At 47.8% G+C, this 19,807-nt stretch overlaps 1 protein-coding gene across 4 annotated transcripts in view; it reads left to right on the forward strand.

The window, feature by feature from the left end:
• Window positions 1-12,705: 12,705 nt before the first annotated feature.
• The window catches only part of LOC125546120 (G-type lectin S-receptor-like serine/threonine-protein kinase At4g03230), a 69,327-nt gene continuing 62,225 nt past the window's right edge, over window positions 12,706-19,807 (forward strand). The window contains exons 1-10 of one of the 4 annotated variants that reach the window (XM_048710264.1): window positions 12,709-12,987; window positions 13,552-13,649; window positions 13,748-13,811; window positions 13,919-14,869; window positions 15,792-15,902; window positions 16,007-16,182; window positions 16,771-16,999; window positions 17,075-17,312; window positions 17,414-17,564; window positions 17,656-18,457. In XM_048710264.1, coding sequence (XP_048566221.1) covers window positions 13,933-14,869; window positions 15,792-15,902; window positions 16,007-16,182; window positions 16,771-16,999; window positions 17,075-17,312; window positions 17,414-17,564; window positions 17,656-17,982 — 2,169 coding nt within the window. In that variant the 5' untranslated portion in view covers window positions 12,709-12,987; window positions 13,552-13,649; window positions 13,748-13,811; window positions 13,919-13,932 and the 3' untranslated portion in view covers window positions 17,983-18,457. Of the gene's footprint in view, window positions 12,988-13,551; window positions 13,650-13,747; window positions 13,812-13,918; window positions 14,870-15,791; window positions 15,903-16,000; window positions 16,183-16,770; window positions 17,000-17,074; window positions 17,313-17,413; window positions 17,565-17,655; window positions 18,458-19,807 lie in introns of those variants that run through there. The other 3 variants (XM_048710263.1, XM_048710265.1, XM_048710266.1) reach the window with 3 other exon arrangements.

Genomic DNA, 19,807 nt, shown 5'->3' on the forward strand with positions numbered 1-19,807 from the left:
CACAGATGATTTAAGCAGATATGGGTATATCTACTTAATGAAACATAAATCTGAAACATTTGAAAAGTTCAAAGAATTTCAGAGTGAAGTTGAAAATCATCGTAACAAGAAAATAAAGTTTCTACGATCTGATCGTGGAGGAGAATATTTGAGTTACGAGTTTGGTGTACATTTGAAAAACTGTGGAATAGTTTCGCACCTCACGCCACCCGGAACACCACAGATTAATGGTGTGTCCGAACGTCGTAATCGTACTTTACTAGATATGGTGCGATCTATGATGTCTCTGACTGATTTACCGCTGTCGTTTTGGGGTTATGCTTTAGAGACGGCCGCATTCACGTTAAATAGGGCACCATCAAAATCCGTTGAGATGACGCCTTATGAACTATTGTTTGGCAAGAAACCAAAGTTGTCGTTTCTGAAAGTTTGGGGCTGCGATGCTTATGTGAAAAAGCTTCAACCTGATAAGCTCGAACCCAAATCGGAGAAATGTGTCTTCATAGGATATCCAAAGGAAACTGTTGGATACACCTTCTATCACAGATCCGAAGGCAAGACTTTTGTTGCTAAATTCGGAAACTTTCTTGAGAAGGAGTTTCTCTCGAAAGAAGTGAGTGGGAGGAAAGTAGAACTTGACGAGGTAACTGTACCTGCTCCCTTGTTGGAAAGTAATACATCACAGAAAATTGTTTCTGCGACACCTACACCAATAAGTGAGGAAGTTAATGATAATGATCATGAAATTTCAGAACAAGATACTACTGAACCTCATAGATCAACCAGAGTAAGATCCGCGCCAGAGTGGTACGGTAATCCAGTTCTGGAAGTCATGCTACTAGATCATGATGAACCTACGAACTATGAAGAAGCGATGGTGAGCCCAGATTCCGCAAAGTGGCTTGAAGCCATGAAATCTGAGATGGGATCCATGTATGAGAACAAAGTATAGACTTTGGTTGACTTGCCCGATGATCGGCAAGCAATTGAGAATAAATGGATCTTCAAGAAGAAGACTGACGCTGATGGTAATGTTACTGTCTACAAAGCTCGACATCAATCTTGGAAACACTTCCAACACATATCGTCATCTCACCTTTAGCTAGTCTCCATTTATTCCATTGCTTTTATTTCGAGTTACTAACACTTAGCAACCGAACCGGTATCTAATACCCTAGTGCTACTAGGAGTACTAGTAAAGTACACATTAACATAATGTATATCCAATATACTTCTATCGACCTTGCCAGCCTCCTCATCTACCAAGTATCTAGGGTAATTCTGCTCCAGTGGCTGTTCCCCTTTATTACAGAAGCACTTAGTCTCGGGCTTGGGTTCAACTTTGGGTTTCTTCACTTGAGCAGCAACTGACTTGTCGTTTCATGAAGTATCCCTTTCTTGCCCTTGCCCTTCTTGAAACTAGTGGTTTTTAACTAACCATCAACAATTGATGCTCCTACTTGACTTCTACTTTCGCGGTGTCAAGAATCGCGAATATCTCAAGGATCATCACATCTATCCCTGATATGTTATAGTTCATTACGAAGCTCTAGCAGCTTGGTGGCAATTGAAGGAAATATGCCCTAGAGGCAATAATAAAGTTATTATTTATTTCCTTATAATCATGATAAATGTTTATTATTCATGCTAGAATTGTATTAACCGGAAACATAATACATGTGTGAATACATAGACAAACAAAGTGTCACTAGTATGCCTCTACTTGACTAGCTCGTTAATCAAAGATGGTTATGTTTCCTAACCATGAACAATGAGTTGTTATTTGATTAACGAGGTCACATCATTAGTTGAATGATCTGATTGACATGACCCATTCCATTAGCTTAGCACCCGATCGTTTAGTATGTTGCTATTGCTTTCTTCATGACTTATACATGTTCCTATGACTATGAGATTATGCAACTCCCGTTTGCCGGAGGAACACTTTGGGTGCTACCAAACGTCACAACGTAACTGGGTGATTATAAAGGAGCTCTACAGGTGTCTCCAAAGGTAGATGTTGGGTTGGCGTATTTCGAGATTAGGATTTGTCACTCCGATTGTCGGAGAGGTATCTCTGGGCCCTCTCGGTAAACACATCACATAAGCCTTGCAAGCATTGCAACTAATAGTTAGTTGTGAGATGATGTATTACGGAACGAGTAAAGAGACTTGCCGGTAACGAGATTGAACTAGGTATTGGATACCGACGATCGAATCTCGGGCAAGTAACATACCGATGACAAAGGGAACAACGTATGTTGTTATGCGGTCTGACCTAAAGATCTTCGTAGAATATGTAGGAGCCAATATGGGCATCCAGGTCCCGCTATTGGTTATTGACCGGAGAGTGTCTCGGTCATGTCTACATTGTTCTCGAACCCGTAGGGTCCGCACGCTTAAGGTTACGATGACAGTTTATTATGAGTTTATGCATTTTGATGTACCGAAGGTTGTTCGGAGTCCCGGATGTGATCACGGACATGACGAGGAGTCTCGAAATGGTCGAGACATAAAGATTGATATATTGGAAGCCTATGTTTGGACATCGGAAGTGTTCCGGGTGAAATCGGGATTTTACCGGAGTACCGGGAGGTTACCGGAACCCCCCGGGAGCCATATGGGCCTTCATGGGCCTTAGTGGAAAGGAGAAAGGGGCAGCCCAAGGTGGCTGCGCCACTTCCCCCTCCCCTAGTCCTATTAGGACTAGGAGAAGGTGGCCGGCCCCCCTCTCTCCTTCCCCTCCGAGGAATCCTAGTTGGACTAGGATTGGGGGAGGAATCCTACTCCCAGAGGGAGTAGGACTCTCCTGCGCCTCCCTCCTTGGCCGGCCAGCCCTCCCCCTTGGCTCCTTTATATACGGAGGCAGGGGGCACCTCTAGACACACAAGTTGATCCACGTGATCTATTCCTTAGCCGTGTGCGGTGCCCCCTGCCACCATATACCTCGATAATACTGTAGCGGAGTTTAGGCGAAGCCCTGCTGCTGTAGTTCATCAAGATCGTCACCACGCCGTCGTGCTGACGGAACTCTTCCCCGACACTTTGCCTGGATCGGAGTCCGGGGATCGTCATCGAGCTGAACGTGTGCTCGAACTCGGAGGTGCCGTAGTTTCGGTGCTTGATCGGTTGGATCGTGAAGACGTACGACTACTTCCACTACGTCGTGTCATCGCTTCCGCAGTCGGTCTGCGTTGGGTACGTAGACAACACTCTCCCCCTCGTTGCTATGCATCACATGATCTTGCGTGTGCGTAGGAAATTTTTTGAAATTACTACGAAACCCAACAGCAATGACTTTGGAGAAACATCACTATCTTATCTGGAAGATTAACTCCCACTCGATTCAAGTGATTGTTGTATTCAGACAATCTGAGCACAAGCTCAACGATTGAGCTTTTCTCCCTTAGTTTGCAGGCTAAGAAAATCGTCGGAGGTCTTATACCTCTTGACGTGGGCACGAGCCTGAAATCCCAATTTCAGCCCTCAAAACATCTCATATGTTCCGCGACGTTTCAAAAACGTCTTTGGTGCCTCAATTCTAAACCATTTAGTATTACGCACTGAACTATCATGTAGTCATCAAAACGTGTATGTCAGATGTTCGCAACATCCACAGACGACGTTCGAGGTTCAGCACACTGAGCGGTGCATTAAGTACATAAGCCTTCTATGAAGCAATGAGGACAATGCTCAGTTTACGGACCTAGTCCGCATAATTGCTACTATCAACTTTCAACTAAATTTTCTCTAGGAACATATCTAAACAGTAGAACTGAAGCGTGAGCCACGACATAATTTGCGAAGACCTTTTGACTATGTTCAGGATAATTAAGTTCATCTTATGAACTCCCACTCAGATAGATATCCCTCTAGTCATCTAAGTGATTACATGATCCGAGTCAACTAGGCCGTGTTCGATCATCACGTGAGACAGACTAGTCAACATCGGTGAACATCTTCATGTTGATCGTATCTACCATACGACTCATGCTCGACCTTTCGGTCTCTTGTGTTCCGAGGCCATGTCTGTACATGCTAGGTTCGTCAAGTCAACCTAAGTGTTTTGCATGTGTTCCGAGGCCATGTCTGTACATGCTAGGCTCGTCAACACCCGCTGTATTCGAATGTAAGAATCTATCACACCCGATCATCACGTGGTGCTTCAAAACGACGAACTTTCGCAACGGTGCACAGTTAGGGGGAACACTTTCTTGAAATTTTAATGAGGGATCATCTTATTTACTACTGTCGTTCTAAGCAAATAAGATGTATAAACATGATAAACATCACATGCAATCAAATAGTGACATGATATGGCCAATATCATATTGCTCCTTTTGATCTCCATCTTCGGGGCTCCTTGATCATCATCGTCACTGGCATGACACCATGATCTCCATCATCGTGTCTTCATGAAGTTGTCTCGCCAACTATTACTTCTACTACTATAGCTAACGGTTAGCAATAAAGTAAAGTAATTACATGACGTTTATGTTGACACGCAGGTCATAAATAAATTAAGACAACTCCTATGGCTCCTGCCGGCTGTCATACTCATCGACATGCAAGTCGCGATTCCTATTACAAGAACATGATCATCTCATACATCACATATATCATTCATCACATCCTTTGGCCATATCACATCACATAGCATACCCTGCAAAAACAAGTTAGACGTCCTCTAATTGTTGTTTGCATGTTTTACGTGGCTGCTATGGGTTTCTAGCAAGAACGTTTCTTACCTACGCAAAACCACAACGTGATATGCCAATTGCTATTTACCCTTCATAAGGACCCTTTTCATCGAATCCGTTCCGACTAAAGTGGGAGAGACTGGCACCCGCTAGCCACCTTATGCAACTAGTGCATGTCAGTCGGTGGAACCTGTCTCACGTAAGAGTACGTGTAAGGTCGGTCCGGGCCGCTTCATCCCACAATACCGTCGAAACAAGATTGGACTAGTAACGGTAAGCATATTGAACAAAATCAACGCCCACAACTACTTTGTGTTCTACTCGTGCATAGAATCTACGCAATAGACCTAGCTCATGATGCCACTGTTGGGGAACGTAGCAGAAATTCAAAATTTTCTACGCATCACCAAGATCAATCTATGGAGTAATCTAGCAACGAGGGGAAGGAGAGTGCATCTACATACCCTTGTAGATCGCTAAGCGGAAGCGTTCAAGTGAACGGGGTTGATGGAGTCATACTCGTCGTGATCCAAATCACCGTTGATCCTAGTGCTGAACGGACGGCACCTTCGCGTTCAACACACGTACAGCCCGGTGACGTCTCCCATGCCTTGATCCAGCAAGGAGAGAGGGAGAGGTTGAGGAAGACTCCGCCCAGCAGCAGCACGACGGCGTGGTGGTGGTGGAGGAGCGTGGCAATCCTGCAGGGCTTCGCCAAGCACCACGGGAGAGGAGAAGGACTTGGGAGAGGGGGAGGGCTGCGCCAGAACCTTGGTGCGGCTGCCCTCCCACCCCCCACATATATATAGGGGAAAGGGAGAGGGGGGCCGGCCCCCTCAGATCCCATCTGAGGAGGGGGCGGCGGCCAAGGGGGGGTTGCCTTGCCCCCCAAGGCAAGGGGGCGCCCCCCTTTAGGGCTCCCCCAAAACCCTAGGCGCATGGGCCCTAGGGGGGGAGGCGCCCAGCCCACTAAGGGGCTGGTCCCTCTCCACATACAGCCCATAGGGCCCTCCGGGGCAGGTGGACCCTCCCAGTGGACCCCCGAAACCCCTTCGGTGGTCCCAGTACAATACCGGCATCCCCCCGAATTATTCCGGTGACCGTATGATGACTTCCCATATATAAATCTTTACCTCCGGACCATTCCGGAACTCCTCAAGACGTCCGGGATCTCATCCGGGACTCCGAACAACATTTGGTATCCACATACAAACTTCCTTTATAACCCTAGTGTCATCGAACCTTAAGTGTGTAGACCCTACGGGTTCGGGAACCATGCAGACATGACCGAGACGTTCTCCAGTCAATAACCAACAGCGGGATCTGGATACCCATGTTGGCTCCCACATGCTCCACGATGATCTCATCGGATGAACCACGATGTCGAGGATTCAATCAATCCCGTATACAATTCCCTTTGTCTATCGGTACGATACTTGCCCGAGATTCGATCGTTGGTATCCCGATACCTTGTTCAATCTCGTTACCGGCAAGTCTCTTTACACATTCCGTAACACATCATCCCGTGATCAACTCCTTGATCACATTGTGCACATTATGATGATGTCCTACCGAGTGGGCCTAGAGATACCTCTCCGTTTACACGGAGTGACAAATTCCAGTCTCGATTCGTGCCAACCCAACAGACACTTTCGGAGATACCTGTAGTGTACCTTTATAGCCACCCAGTTACTTGTGACGTTTGGCACACCCAAAGCACTCCTACGATATCCGGGAGTTGCACAATCTCATGGTCTAAGGAAATGATACTTGACATTAGAAAAGCTTTAGCATACGAACTACATGATCTTGTGCTAGGCTTAGGATTGGGTCTTGTCCATCACATCATTCTCCTAATGATGTGATCCCGTTATCAACGACATCCAATGTCCATGGTCAGGAAACCGTAACCATCTATTGATCAACGAGCTAGTCAACTAGAGGCTTACTAGGGACATGGTGTTGTCTATGTATCCACACATGTATTTGAGTTTCCTATCAATACAATTCTAGCATGGATAATAAACGATTATCATGAACAAGGAAATATAATAATAACCAATTTATTATTGCCTCTAGGGCATATTTCCAACAGCCAGATCCTCCCATGGCAACCAATCTGGCCCTCCACAGTAGAACCTCACCTCTGGCATCGTCCACTTCTCGTATGTGCGCCTCGTTACACCTGTGCGATGTTGGGCTAGCTGTAGCTGGTGACCTGCAAGGCAAGAGGAGCAACGGTCAGAGCTCCGACCATGGCCACCGCGTGACGTAGAGGGGCATCATTGATCTCACTCACATGTTGGACACCATATCCGGCGCCGCCATGAGCCGCTTGACGCCGAGGGAGAGAGGGGACGAGCAGCTGCGGGAGTGGCAGCCTCCGCTCCTCTTAGCGATGGGGACGCTCGAGCTCGACGGGCGAGTGGCACAATATGTACATCCATTTGAGCATACAAAATTAATTCCATGAATGTAGAAGTCAGAAGAAATCAAAATAAAAAGATAAGAAAAACAAACATACAACTACAAAGATGAGCAGATCTAGATCAAGGAAAAGTAACACAAGCCTAAATCAGTATATTGCTAAATCAAGTTTAACAGAAACAGCAGTACCACTATAGGAATATTTTGGACCAGATTAAACTAAAGCCCACATAGTTTATTACCCAAAACTTCCTGGCAACACATCTATAATCATAGCCACTAATAATTCAATTGGCCATGTCAATTCAGAGCAAAGAACACAGGCATCAACTATCCATGTGCAAACAAAAAAATCCCACCCCTAGTAGGATCTACACAAGAAACAAAAAGAAACACCTATAACCCACAAAAGAACAAACAAGGAAAGGAGCCCACAAAAATCCAACCAGGGGATAATACCTTTTGCCTCTACCAGAAAGAAGACAACAAAGAGATACATCCATTGGCTAAACTACATACCAATCGAATCTAGCGCAAGAGAGCTTACCCATCTTCTTGTTCTTCCCGCACTTCTCCGGACGAACGGCGGCGGCTCGGGTTGGAGCAGAGCTTCGGGGCAGGGGAAGGCGGATAGCCAAGGAGGAGAACGAGAACCGCTGCCGTGGCGGATGGAGAGGCGACCGTCGGTGAGGAGGACGAGCGCCGGAGCCGTGGCGGATGAAGAGGTGACCTCCGACGAGGCTTGTGGCGCCCATCGTCCCCGAGGAGGTTGACCCGCGGCGCCCACGCCTCCGGCAACCGCGGCGCGAATCCGCGGAGGCGCGCCCACAACCGGCGACGCCCTCTGGCGGCGATGTGCGTGGCGGCCGTGGACGGGGAGGATGGCCAGCGAGGAGTGGTGGCTAGGGTTCAATCGGGGGCGGGGGGAGGAGAGGAGGCAGCGGCGACGTGCGAGAAAGGGAGCGAGGCGGCTAGGGTTTCACCACGGGCGGGGGGAGGCGGCGGGGCATCGTCCACAGCGGGGGGGGGGGGGGGGGGGGGCCGATGGGGCCGCGGTCATCGGGGCCACGGTCATCGGCCACGGCCACGGCAAGCGGGAAGGGCAGGACGACGGGGCCGCGGTCATCGGCCACGGCCACGCCGAGCGGGACGGTCGGGGCGAGGCGGGCGAGACAGGGCGAGCGATGCGGCGGGACGAGCGGCTGGGAAGGGAAGAGAAGAGGCGTCTAGGGTTCTACGGGGGGAGCTGGCGTTTATACCAAATAGTGAAATGATTAAAATGCCCTCTGCGGGGCACGGGAATAACGGCGATGGCACGAGATCTTTACAGCGGGGTGAAACTGTTCATTGCTACAGTTACCCCTCTCCGATCCGACGAGCAAGGTCGTCCCAGCTCTCGATCCGATGGCCCAGATCACATCAAGCACGCAGATCCAACGGCCAGGAAGCCCAAATCGCTGAAGAGGCTGGAGGATGACTGAAATCCTTATTTCAAGTCTCGCTCATGCAACAGGGGCCTGCAAGTACCGCACATGAGAATCGCTTGATCAGGGTCCTACAACTACCGCCCACGTGCGATCGATTGCTCGAGTTCACTTATGTGAAGGCTCGCACCCACATACGAGTGATTGCACAAAACTCCTGCATCTCCCTCGAGCCAACCGCCCACCTTCTACCATGCGAAGTGCTGAAATCACCATAAAAATCTCGCCCTCACTTACCACGATTTTTTACGTCGTGGAAAGCCCAAAAAAGTCATATAGGTGTGCCGCTGGCCTTCTTAGGACGAAAATTATTTTTTTTATAATAATAATAATTTTATAGAAGTAGGTGCTTAACACATCCATAATAATACATGTTTTTGTCGGTTTTACCATCTGGTAATGCCACTTTCATGACAGAAAATATTTTTGTTTAAGAAAAAAATGTCACATATGTCTATTTCTTTAATGTATGTCATCTATGCTCGTTCAATGTGAGTAGTACACCCCATCAGTTCCCTTCGTCTCTCCTCCGAGGAAAAGCAGCTAGGGTTTCTGCCTCCCGTCGGTGGCGGCGCCAATCTGCCACATCTCCTGTGACCTTAGGGCCATGGGTGCACGGCGGATCCCGGCCTTTGTCGATGGGAGGGGTCCGTTTTTAGCTACTACTTCAAATTTCGTTAGGGTTTGTGTCCTGCTCAGAAAGACGAGACGGCGGCAGCTTCTTGAAGATGGAATACAGTTTTTCCCGTCTAACCCCCGTCTCAATAATGCGTCTAGTATCGTTAGAGGGCGTGTGAAGGTGTGTCTCCGGCGGTCGCAGGAACTCGGCCGATGGTTGTCATTGGTGGATCTGCTCGGATCCGTTCGTTTTTATTCATCATGTGTCTTCAAGTTTGATCCTTCCGATCTAAGCTTTTCTTCATCGACAACGGTTGATATTCTGGTGCATTAGTCCTATAAAGTTTTAGCACAGCGGCTTCATTTTTAGCAATGTGGCATGCCGAGACTATTAAATGAGCTACACGCAACCAAATCCCATTTGGCGCTTCATGCGCCTACGCGACGCACACCCTCCCCTTCGATCGTTTTTCTCTATGGGCTGGCCCATTAAGAGGTATTCGAGTGCTTCGGCCGCCGGTTTTGGGAAGCTCTCAGCCATTTTTTCCTTTTTTATAATTTTCTTGGTTGTCTGAACTGGTTTTTTACTTTGTTTTATCTTTTTCTGAAAATGCACAAACTTCTTTATATTTTATGAATTCTCTTTCAAATTTGTGAACTTTTTCTCAAAATCATAATTCTTTTAAATATATAATCTTCTCAATTCATGAACTTTTTTCAAACTAATTATTTTTATAAATGGTAACGGTCAATGGTCAAGTGAATAGTCAACGGCTGAAATCAAAGGACAACATGTCTGCTGTCGAACAGAATCAAACCATGTTATTTAGGGCTCGCCCTGGTTGGCCAGCCCAGGAACGCAGTGCTTAGAGCATCTTCAGCCGTGACCCCAATAAATCCTTCCCAGGCGTTTTTGCCGCGCTAGCGTCTAAAATTCGGCCCAGTTGCGCCCATAGTAGCTTGTTTTTCGCCGGCTCGGGTTGAAACTGGTGCCGGCGGACGCAGGCCGAACCCGGCGCGCTGGGGCGTGCCTGGGGGCGCCGGCATAAGCGAAAAGGGGCGTGGGGCCGCTCTGTCGGCGAGTCGAGAGCCTCTTCCCGCCCTCGCCCCCACTCCCCTCTCATTCTCTCATTTCCTCATGCCAATCTCCCTCCCGCTCGTCTCCCAACCGCTGCCATGCCGCCGAAGAAGTATGTGACCCACCGCGCTGCGACCACCGCGACCGCCTCCGTCGCCCAGCCAAAGCAGAGGAAGCCGAAGGCGCCGCCGTCCAAGCCACCGGACATGACAAACGCCGAGTGGAGGGCAGAAGTTCAGCGACGGGAGGCCGTCACCTCCGACCGGCGGAACAGGGCAATCGCCAAGAAGGCCCGTGACAACGCGGCGCGTGCCGCTGCGGCTGCGGCAGACCAAGCCGAGGCCAAGGCGACTCGCTTGGGGATGATGAATCCACCAGGCAACCACGCCCAGTACGTACCCTGGAGCCAGCAAAGCGTCTGCACTCTCTGTCCGGCTTCTCGTCGTCGCCGCAGCCATGGGGATGCACGCCGTCGCCGGGCTACGCCGACGGGGACATGCATGGTGGGTTCAACCCCAACGTCACCTTCCCCCATGGACACCCGACCCAGCGCACGCCCTCGCCCGCCTTCACCGGCGTGCAGTACCCTCCATACAACTACTCGCCATCGACTTACGCGTGCTCCCCGATGCCCCTCTCCGTCGTGGCGCGCTGCCCTTGTCACAAGCTTCCACATTGCACCTCGGCGACACCGACGAGACCGACGCCGACATGGACGACATCATCGCGGCAGGCTCGGCCGCGTCCCTCGGGTTCGCTACCCAGGACGACACGGTGGACCTCAGCGACGGCATGGACGGCGAGCTCGAGTACTGCGAGGAGGAGCACGAGGAGGAGGGGGAGGAGGAAGAGGAGGAGGAGCCGACGACTGTTCCTGCGAGGAGGCGCAAGAAGAAGAAGGGGGCGACCAGGGCCGGCGAGCCGCGCATCAAGTGGACGTCCAAGGAACAGGAATGCCTCACCGAAGCGTGAAAAGTTATCTGCCTCGACCCAACCACCGGCGCGAACCAGAGCATCGAGATGTACTGAGAGCGCATCAAGGCCGAGTTCGACGAGCGCAAGCTCGTCGACCCCTACTTTAAAGGCGTCTACATGCAGCACGGGGCGAAGGCAATGACGAACCATTGGGGGCTCATCCAGGTGGCGTGCAACAAATGGCATGGGGTCGTCGAGGAGGTCGCGGCTCGGCCGAAGAGCGGCGCCAACGTCGAGGATCAGGTACGGCACGCCGGTCTCCCGCTTCTATTTGCCGTGCGCGCCCGCCAACTGTTTGTTCCTCCGCGCAGCTGGTGCACATGTTCGCCTTGTATCTCCTAGGCAACCGCGACCAAGAGTTCAAGTACCTCCACGTTTACAAGCGCATTGACAAGTGCGAGAAGTGGGCGGAAGTCCGGCGCACCCTCGACAAGGCCAAGGAGACCTACAAACCGGACGCGCCGACACCGGACACGTCAGAGGGGCGGCCGGACGGCAACAAAGGGGCCAAAAAAGGGGAAACACGCCGACGTGGCTACCGCGCGAGTGCAGGAGTCCATCGAGCATTGCCTCGCTGATGCACAGACCCGGGCCGTCCTGCGTTAAGAGAAGACCGAGGCGCGGTGGTCGGTGTTGATGACGAGCAGCGCCGTCAAGCTCGACCTACTCCGGACCAACGTCGCTGCAAAGAAGAGGAACACCGACCTGGCTTTTCTGCTGGGTGGGGCGGACATGCTTCAGAGCAATGACGAGGCGATCAAGGCGTGGTACTTGGCGGAGCATGGTCTCATCCTGAACCAGCTGCCGTCGACGGCGCCGCCAACTCCCATGCCCGCGCCGACGCCGCCAAGCCCGAGTGATGATGCCTCCATGACTCCCCGCAGTACAGAAGCCACGCCGACGCCGCCCAGCACAGAAGCCACACCGACGCCGCCCAACACAGAAGAAGCTCCGACCCCGCCAAGCCCACGCACGCCGACTCTGCCGACGCTGGAGGCCGACCTCGCCGTCTGATGCGCGTCCTTTCTTTTTGAACGCCGAACTTTTCATTCGATCGCTGAATTGTGGTCATATGATCATCGGATTTGTGGCGTCTATTTTGTGAGCGGGAATGACTACGTTTGAATTTGCAGCGGGTTGAGGGACGTCTGGGGACGTGGCTGGGAGCTAGGTCGCCCCAGAGGCCGATCTAGCGCTGGTTCGCCCCCAAGCCGCTCTTTTTCGGCGCCCTGGAAGGCTAAACGGCTGGAGATGCTCTTAAGGCCGCAATTTGTGAACTTTTCAGGCATATGGTCGACGCAGGCCCATGTGAGCCCACAGAGCCGAACAGAGACGGTCGATGCAGGCCCATGTGAGAGCCCACAGAGGCAGCTGGTCGGCACCGGGAGAGAGACGGACGGGATGGACTTGGACTCGGTCGCGGTCAGCCAGTCATTCTCCTCCTCCTCGTCCACTCCACCCAAGTTGGAAAACAAGTGCACTCCCACTCCGCCGCCGTCCTCCACTGAATCGAGTGGCTGCTCCTCCCCCACTCCCCACTCTGCCGACTTATCTCCGGGCCACGCCGCCTGGACCGGGGATACATTGGCGAGCGAGCAGGGGAGCGGAGCGAGCGCCGGCGCCCGGCGGCTGTGTGCCGGACACAGGAGCACGGAGCCCGCGCGCCGGCGACGCCGTCGTCCTTCCACTTCCAGTGCTAAGCTCGGTACGAAATCACCTCTTTTCCCCCATGGTTTTAAGACAGTTTCTCTCGCAATGCAAAGCTTTGTGGTCGATAATCCGTAACCCACAAGCCCCTATCTGCAGTCCCCATAATCCAGTGGTACGCCCCTAGATTTATTTTTTTATTTTTTTGCGGGGCTAGATTCGTTATCCAGCTTGAAGAGAAGACACTGAATTTTGCTCACGCTAAACAACATGTTGAATTGAGAATTTTCGATTGCCTGTCCAATTGAACTATCAAAATGAAGACATACCAAGCGTGTTTTGACTTGGAGTAGACTTCATAAACTTCCAGCTTAACCCTCTCTTGACTTGGAATATAATAGACTTTCTGAACTCCCAGCTTAACCCTGTTTTTGACTTGGAGTAGACTTCCTCAACTCCCAGCTTAACCCTGTTTTTGACTTGGGAGTAGACTTCCTTAACTTCCAGCTTAATCCCTGATATCTGAATGGCTACTTGTGACATCTGAACTTTGAGATTTAGATCTCTTAATTATTTGTCAAGCACACACTTCTTTGATGCTTACATGCCTTCAATTTTGCAGCGTGATATCTAGAACATGATCACCATATCTAGAAGATAGACGCCCGGTGCTGCAAACAGAGGACAGCAATAGCATGCACAATTCTTCTAGCTCCACAGGTTCCAAATTCTGAGACATTTCTTAACCTTTTTGCCAGCAATAGCATGCTGTCCTTGCAGTTCTGAGCATATGGACATTTCTCCTCTGTGTTCTTTAGGTTGGTGTGCCATTATTTATTGATGATCCAGTGTCACTACAACGCGGGGAGGTGGAGCTTCGATGTATGGTGGTGTTTTCCAGTTCTCTACATTTTTTTCCTTTTTACTTACTTATTATCTTCCTGTTCTAACATACTTTTTTCTCTCCCATTTTTATGAGAGCTCCTCAGTTTCTACAAGTTGCATGGCGATGAGGTTCCTATCAGCCGTGGATCTGCCTTGTCATCCATGTATGGCCATGGTTATCCTCCCCCTCCTCCTCCTGCTCCTCGTGCCTCTCACCGCTGCCCAAACGTGGCCAGCATGCGGCGAGAGCGGCAACTACAAATCAAATAGCACCTATGAAGCCAACCTCAAGCTCCTCTCTTCCACCCTCCCGAAGAAAGCAGCATCCAACACCACCCTCTTCGCTACCGACACAGTCGGCAATGTTCCAAACACCATCTTTGCCCTTGCTCTCTGCCGCGGGGACTCCAATGCCTCTGCCTGCGAGGGATGCTTGGTGACCGCCTTCCAGGACGGGCAGGAACACTGCACGAGCAATAGGGACGCCACCGTGTACTACAATAGCAATCCCTGCATGCTCAGGTTCTCCAACCAGAATTTTCTCGCCACCAACGTCAATGACAATATACTCGTCATTGTGAGCCTCGACATGTTCATAAACATCTCCACAAGAGCTGACTCCTTCAGGTTCTTGTTGTTTACACTTCTGAACAACACAGCTCAATCGGCTGCGAACAGCTCGAGGAGGTTCACCACCTCGCGCTTGGATGTCAGCTCCCTCCCGACGCTCTACTGCCTTATGCAGTGCACGCCCGACCTGACCGCTGACGACTGTGCGGCCTGTTTCCAGCCTTACTCCCAGATAACACTCAAGTACATGGACGGTAGGAAAGGTGGTCGACTTCTGGGGACACGGTGTAGCATGAGGTACGAGATATACCCGTTCTTTCAAGGGGACCCCATGCTGCGTATTATCAGCTTGGTATCTGAACTTCCGCCGACCAACAATACCATGCCGCCAGTTACATTGTACCCACCCCCGCAGTCGCAACCGCACTCACCGGATGCGGCACCACCACCTCCGGAGGCGCAAGCGACCACCCAAGAACTTCATGGTATGTAAATTCTCGTCCTTCCCGGCAGATCCATGGTTGGACATGGCACCACTGCTTCAGTTAGATTCATTAATTTAGGCAACATGTCACACATCTTGCGTGATATAAGACTTTTTAGAGATTTCAATAGGCGCTACATACGGATGTATATAAACCTATTTTAAAGTGTAGATTCACTCATTTTGCTCCGTATGCGGTCTGCATTGGAATCTCTAAATAGTCTTGTATTTAGAAACGGAGGGAGTACATGGTAGCATTTTTAGACTAGCAGACATGAGCTTAAAAATAGATTAATAAAAACAAATAAGTACAAGAACTATGTTAAGTCAATAACAAAGAAAATGATGTTAATTGATAAGGGGAAATATGCTAGAGTCAGAATGGTTCAAAATTCAAAGAGGGGCTGACCCATGTTCAATTGGTAAAGTGTGGTCGAGTGAGATGATCCATGACCTACAACTGATTTGTCATTGTCTCTAACACTAAATAAACTAGATGATGCCCTGCGCGCTGTTGCGGAAATTGGTTGCAATATATTTCAATGAGATTTGATTGTATTGAATATAGATATTTAGATTCATAACACGTGAACCAAAATTTACAATACATACGACTTATTATATGTATGTAAAGTTGTAAAATATTTATTAAATATATTTTTACCTCCAATATTTATTGAATATAAGTAGAATAATAGAATGAAAAATATTTTCTCATGCATGGTTGCATGTGGTGGTGGGTCTTTTCCCATGCATTGTTGCATGTTGAGGTGGTCCTTATCACATTCATAATTGTATAGTGATGTGGCATGCTTGCATGTTGAGATAATTAAGTTAGTGGGGGTGACTCTTTTAGGTATATAGGATATAGGATTCGTTTTTATATTTATATGAAACTATATATGAAGTCGTGTTTTTCTTAGGACGCAACTCAGACCGGAGGGCGCTTTGGATTATTGCTGTGGCAGCTCCATTACTGTCAATATTTCTGTGTGTTATTTTTTTCGTTGTATGGATGAGAAGACAAAGAAAAGGTTTGTTGTTATTTGGATTAGAACATTCCTCGAAAAAATTACCACTTATATATGTACTCAGGCTTAAGGTTGTATGTTTGTGTGTCCTCTCAATTTAGGAACGGAAATCGTACATGATCAAGCTGCCACAAATAGGCCGGAAGAAGACGCATTGGTTTGGAGATTGGAAGAAAAGAGTTCAGAGTTCACTCTCTTTGACTTCTCTGAGATCTTGCATGCTACACACAACTTCTCGAAAGAAAACCTACTTGGGCAAGGTGGTTTTGGCCCTGTCTACAAGGTAAATGTGTTGTCTTGAAAAGATTCAATTATATGTTCATTCTAAAATATATATTAAATCACGATTGCCTAAAAAGTCCTTATATATTTACAGTAGAGCTAATTACAGTAGCTGAATCTATAATGAATCGTGATATGATGTGCCTAGTTTTAAAGCTACCTTTGAAAATAATGTATATACGTTCCAATATCTCCAATGGTTATCATATCATTCATCCCAGTAATAGCAAACTATGGTGAAGCGAAGTCACACGCTTTTCGATATTATCGACACCCTAGAATGAGAAAAAAAAACATACAGTTGCTTGATAAACATATACTCCCGAAATCCAGTTTTATAAATGTATCTCAACCAAATATTATTAGCATAAGTAACCTGCTACCTAGCCTTAAACTAAAGAAAGAATTAAGATGCAACTCTTGATAAACGACAGTGGACTGAAGCTCCGAAGGAAATAGGTGTAATGCACTGAAAAAGAATATGAAGGCCATGCGTTGGATATGTGATGCTGTATATCCCAAAAGTCCTTTTCCCATGGATGGCATGTAATCCATTTTCTGTAATTTCAGTAAAATATAATGCCTCCAGCTTTGTACATGCTTCCAGGGCCAATTACCAGATGGAATAGAAATTGCAGTTAAAAGGCTTGCCTCACATTCAAGACAGGGTTTCACAGAATTCAAAAATGAAGTTGAACTTATTGCAAAACTACAACACAGTAATCTGGTCAAGCTCATGGGTTGCTGCATTCAGGGAGAGGAAAAACTTTTGGTGTACGAATATTTGCCAAATAAGAGCTTGGACTTCTTTATCTTTGGTATGCACAGTGTAGTTCAACCATATTTTGGATCGTGTTTGGTCCATACTATAAAATGCACTCTCTAATGTGCAGATGTTAGCAGAACAACTTTGGTTGATTGGAATAAAAGATGTGTGATAATCGAAGGGATAGCCCAAGGTCTACTGTATCTCCACAAGCACTCTCGGTTGCGCATCATACACAGAGACCTTAAGGCCAGCAACATTCTCTTGGACCAGGACATGAATCCTAAAATTTCTGATTTTGGGCTAGCTAAAATTTTCAGCTCCAATGATACTCAAGGAAGCACAAAGAGGGTGGTGGGAACATAGTAAGTATATAACACGATTAATTAAAATAGCATTAATCAGCTGATTCATCAACCTTTAAAATTTGATATAGTATTTTACTTATGCTTCCAACTCATTTCAGTGGCTATATGGCTCCCGAGTATGCATCTGAAGGCATTTACTCGATCAAATCTGATGTGTTCAGCTTTGGTGTCTTACTTCTCGAGATCCTTAGCGGACAAAGGAATTCTGGTTTCCATCAGCATGAAGACTTTCTTAACCTCCTTGGATATGTGAGCATTTTGCAAACTCTCACACACATATGTACATTGTTTGTAAACCGAAGTAATTTTTGACATGTATGTGATGATAAATTTTCTGTAGTCATGGCAGCTCTGGGAAGGAGGAAGATTTCTTGAGCTTCTAGAAGCATCAATTGCTAAGGAGATCCATGCAGCGGAGGCTAGGAGGTACATTAACATTGCACTAATGTGCGTACAAGAGCATGCAGATGATCGACCGACCATGTCAAATGTCGTTGCGATGTTAAACAGCGAGGCTGTTATTCTTCCAGAGCCTAAACATCCGGCATACTTCAACCTCAGGGTATCTAAGGAAGGTGAATCGGGTAGTGTTCTGTGCAGTCATAATGATGTAACTATCTGCAGTAATAATGACGTAACCATCACTGAGGAGCCAGATGGCAGATAGTTGGTCACTTTGCTTCAGACCTTCAGTTGTTAATGGAAGTGCTAGCAATCAGACAGCCTATCATATTTTGGTTCTGATGAAGGATTGCGACCGGCGTACCTCTGTAGCACTTGTTTGGTTCCTGCCGTGAAGGAAGCTCTGCTGGTGTCCGTAGGCTATATTGATATGCAGGTTAATACTGTATTTAACTTTTGTGCACCGCACCATCGTTTTCCACTGGTGGCTGCTGCTGTAGATTTTAAAGGAAGACTTGAAATCCAAAGGATTTCAATCTGAAAGTAGCTGCATTAACTGAATCCTGCTGGGCGAAGTATGTGTTGCATCTATGTGCGCCTTTCATGTTTTCCTCTAGGTTAATTCCATTGGTGTGCTAGGGTTGTAGCAGTTCCATACTGTTACAAAAAGAAGCATTTTTTGTAGAGTTGTCACGATAATACCAACATTGACGGTGGATAAATTCATTGACCGTACTACTCATTGCTGCTAAGAATAAGAACAGGAGTTCTTGATTTACAGTTTCAAGCAAAATTTATCTGGGAAAACTCTCTTCCATGAGTTGAGGTATGTTTGTACTTTCGAGAAATTTCCTCTCTGTTTCAATATTATCAGTAGTTATTGAATTTTGGAGTGAGAGCTTAACTGTTTTAAGTAACTGCAGAATTGTCAAACGTTTCTCGAACCCAAAGCTGTTAGTAACTTCTTTTTTTCAAGGAAAACAGTAGGTTCCCTTGCTGTATTCTTTTATATATATCCCCCGCAAAAAAGGTATTGTTTTATATATATGTAATGCAAAGAAGACAAGAGGTTGTGCAGCGCTGAAGTTGGAGCAGCAGTACCAGGCCAGATAAAAAGCACTCACACAGTCCTCTAATCTGGGAGTAAGGTTTCCTTTTAGGTCTGCAGAACTGTTGATAACTTGACAATTTTATACTGATTAATTATGAACGATTAAGTTTGCTGACCCTTGTTTCCTGTAGTGACCACTAAAGCAATATGTCAATGTGTGTGTTGGGTGTGGTATCTAGGCTCACCTCGCTGTTGCTGTAAACAGTTCTGACAGCAACAGTGTGCTATGGGAGTTTTGTTTTGCAATGTAAATTTGAATTGTCTCATGCTTGCTTTGTGTTAAAATTCAGTCTTAAAACGCAGGCGGCCGTGAGAAGCTGTTGGTTGAAGTAAAGATACATATCAGGGGCAACAACTTTTGTTGGATACGCGAACGATCGTTGCAGAAAAGTAGGCGGGAGAGACGATATTTGTTAACGAGGTTTTCTATTATGGCTACATCCGGGGCATTGACCATAGACGCACCTTCCCATGTACTAAATTGACATAGTACAGATCGACGACAAGCTTGCCGACGCCATTGGACACATCTCGACCATAGCGCCATAGCCGGTCTGTGCAGCCCCTGCCATTGGTACCTGGACTGTCACCTTTTTGATCTCGTGTCTAGCCTACTAGCTTCGTCTAGTCTAATTTTTCTGCCCACGGTGCCTTTAAGTGCATATGTTACATGTGTCTGATCCAAACACCTAATCCTCAGCGTGTTCCAAGTCTAATTGTAACCCAATACATATATTCAATATAATTTTAACAACTACGTACTTCTGAAGATGTAATCCTTTGCTTCTCATTTTGTACCTGACAGAAGGCAAAGAAGGCCGTTAGAGGCTTATGCCCGCAGTGGCTACTACTTGAGAGACACGAGAGACAATATTCATGATCAGTTCCACCAGGGTGTGGCCCAAACCGGTCGACCATGCCGTCCGCTAGTGAAGGGATCAGCCGAGCGAACACACGACTGTGTGAATCACCTGACTGG

Source organism: Triticum urartu, chromosome 3, assembly GCF_003073215.2.
Source record: "Triticum urartu cultivar G1812 chromosome 3, Tu2.1, whole genome shotgun sequence".
NCBI lineage: Eukaryota > Viridiplantae > Streptophyta > Magnoliopsida > Poales > Poaceae > Triticum > Triticum urartu.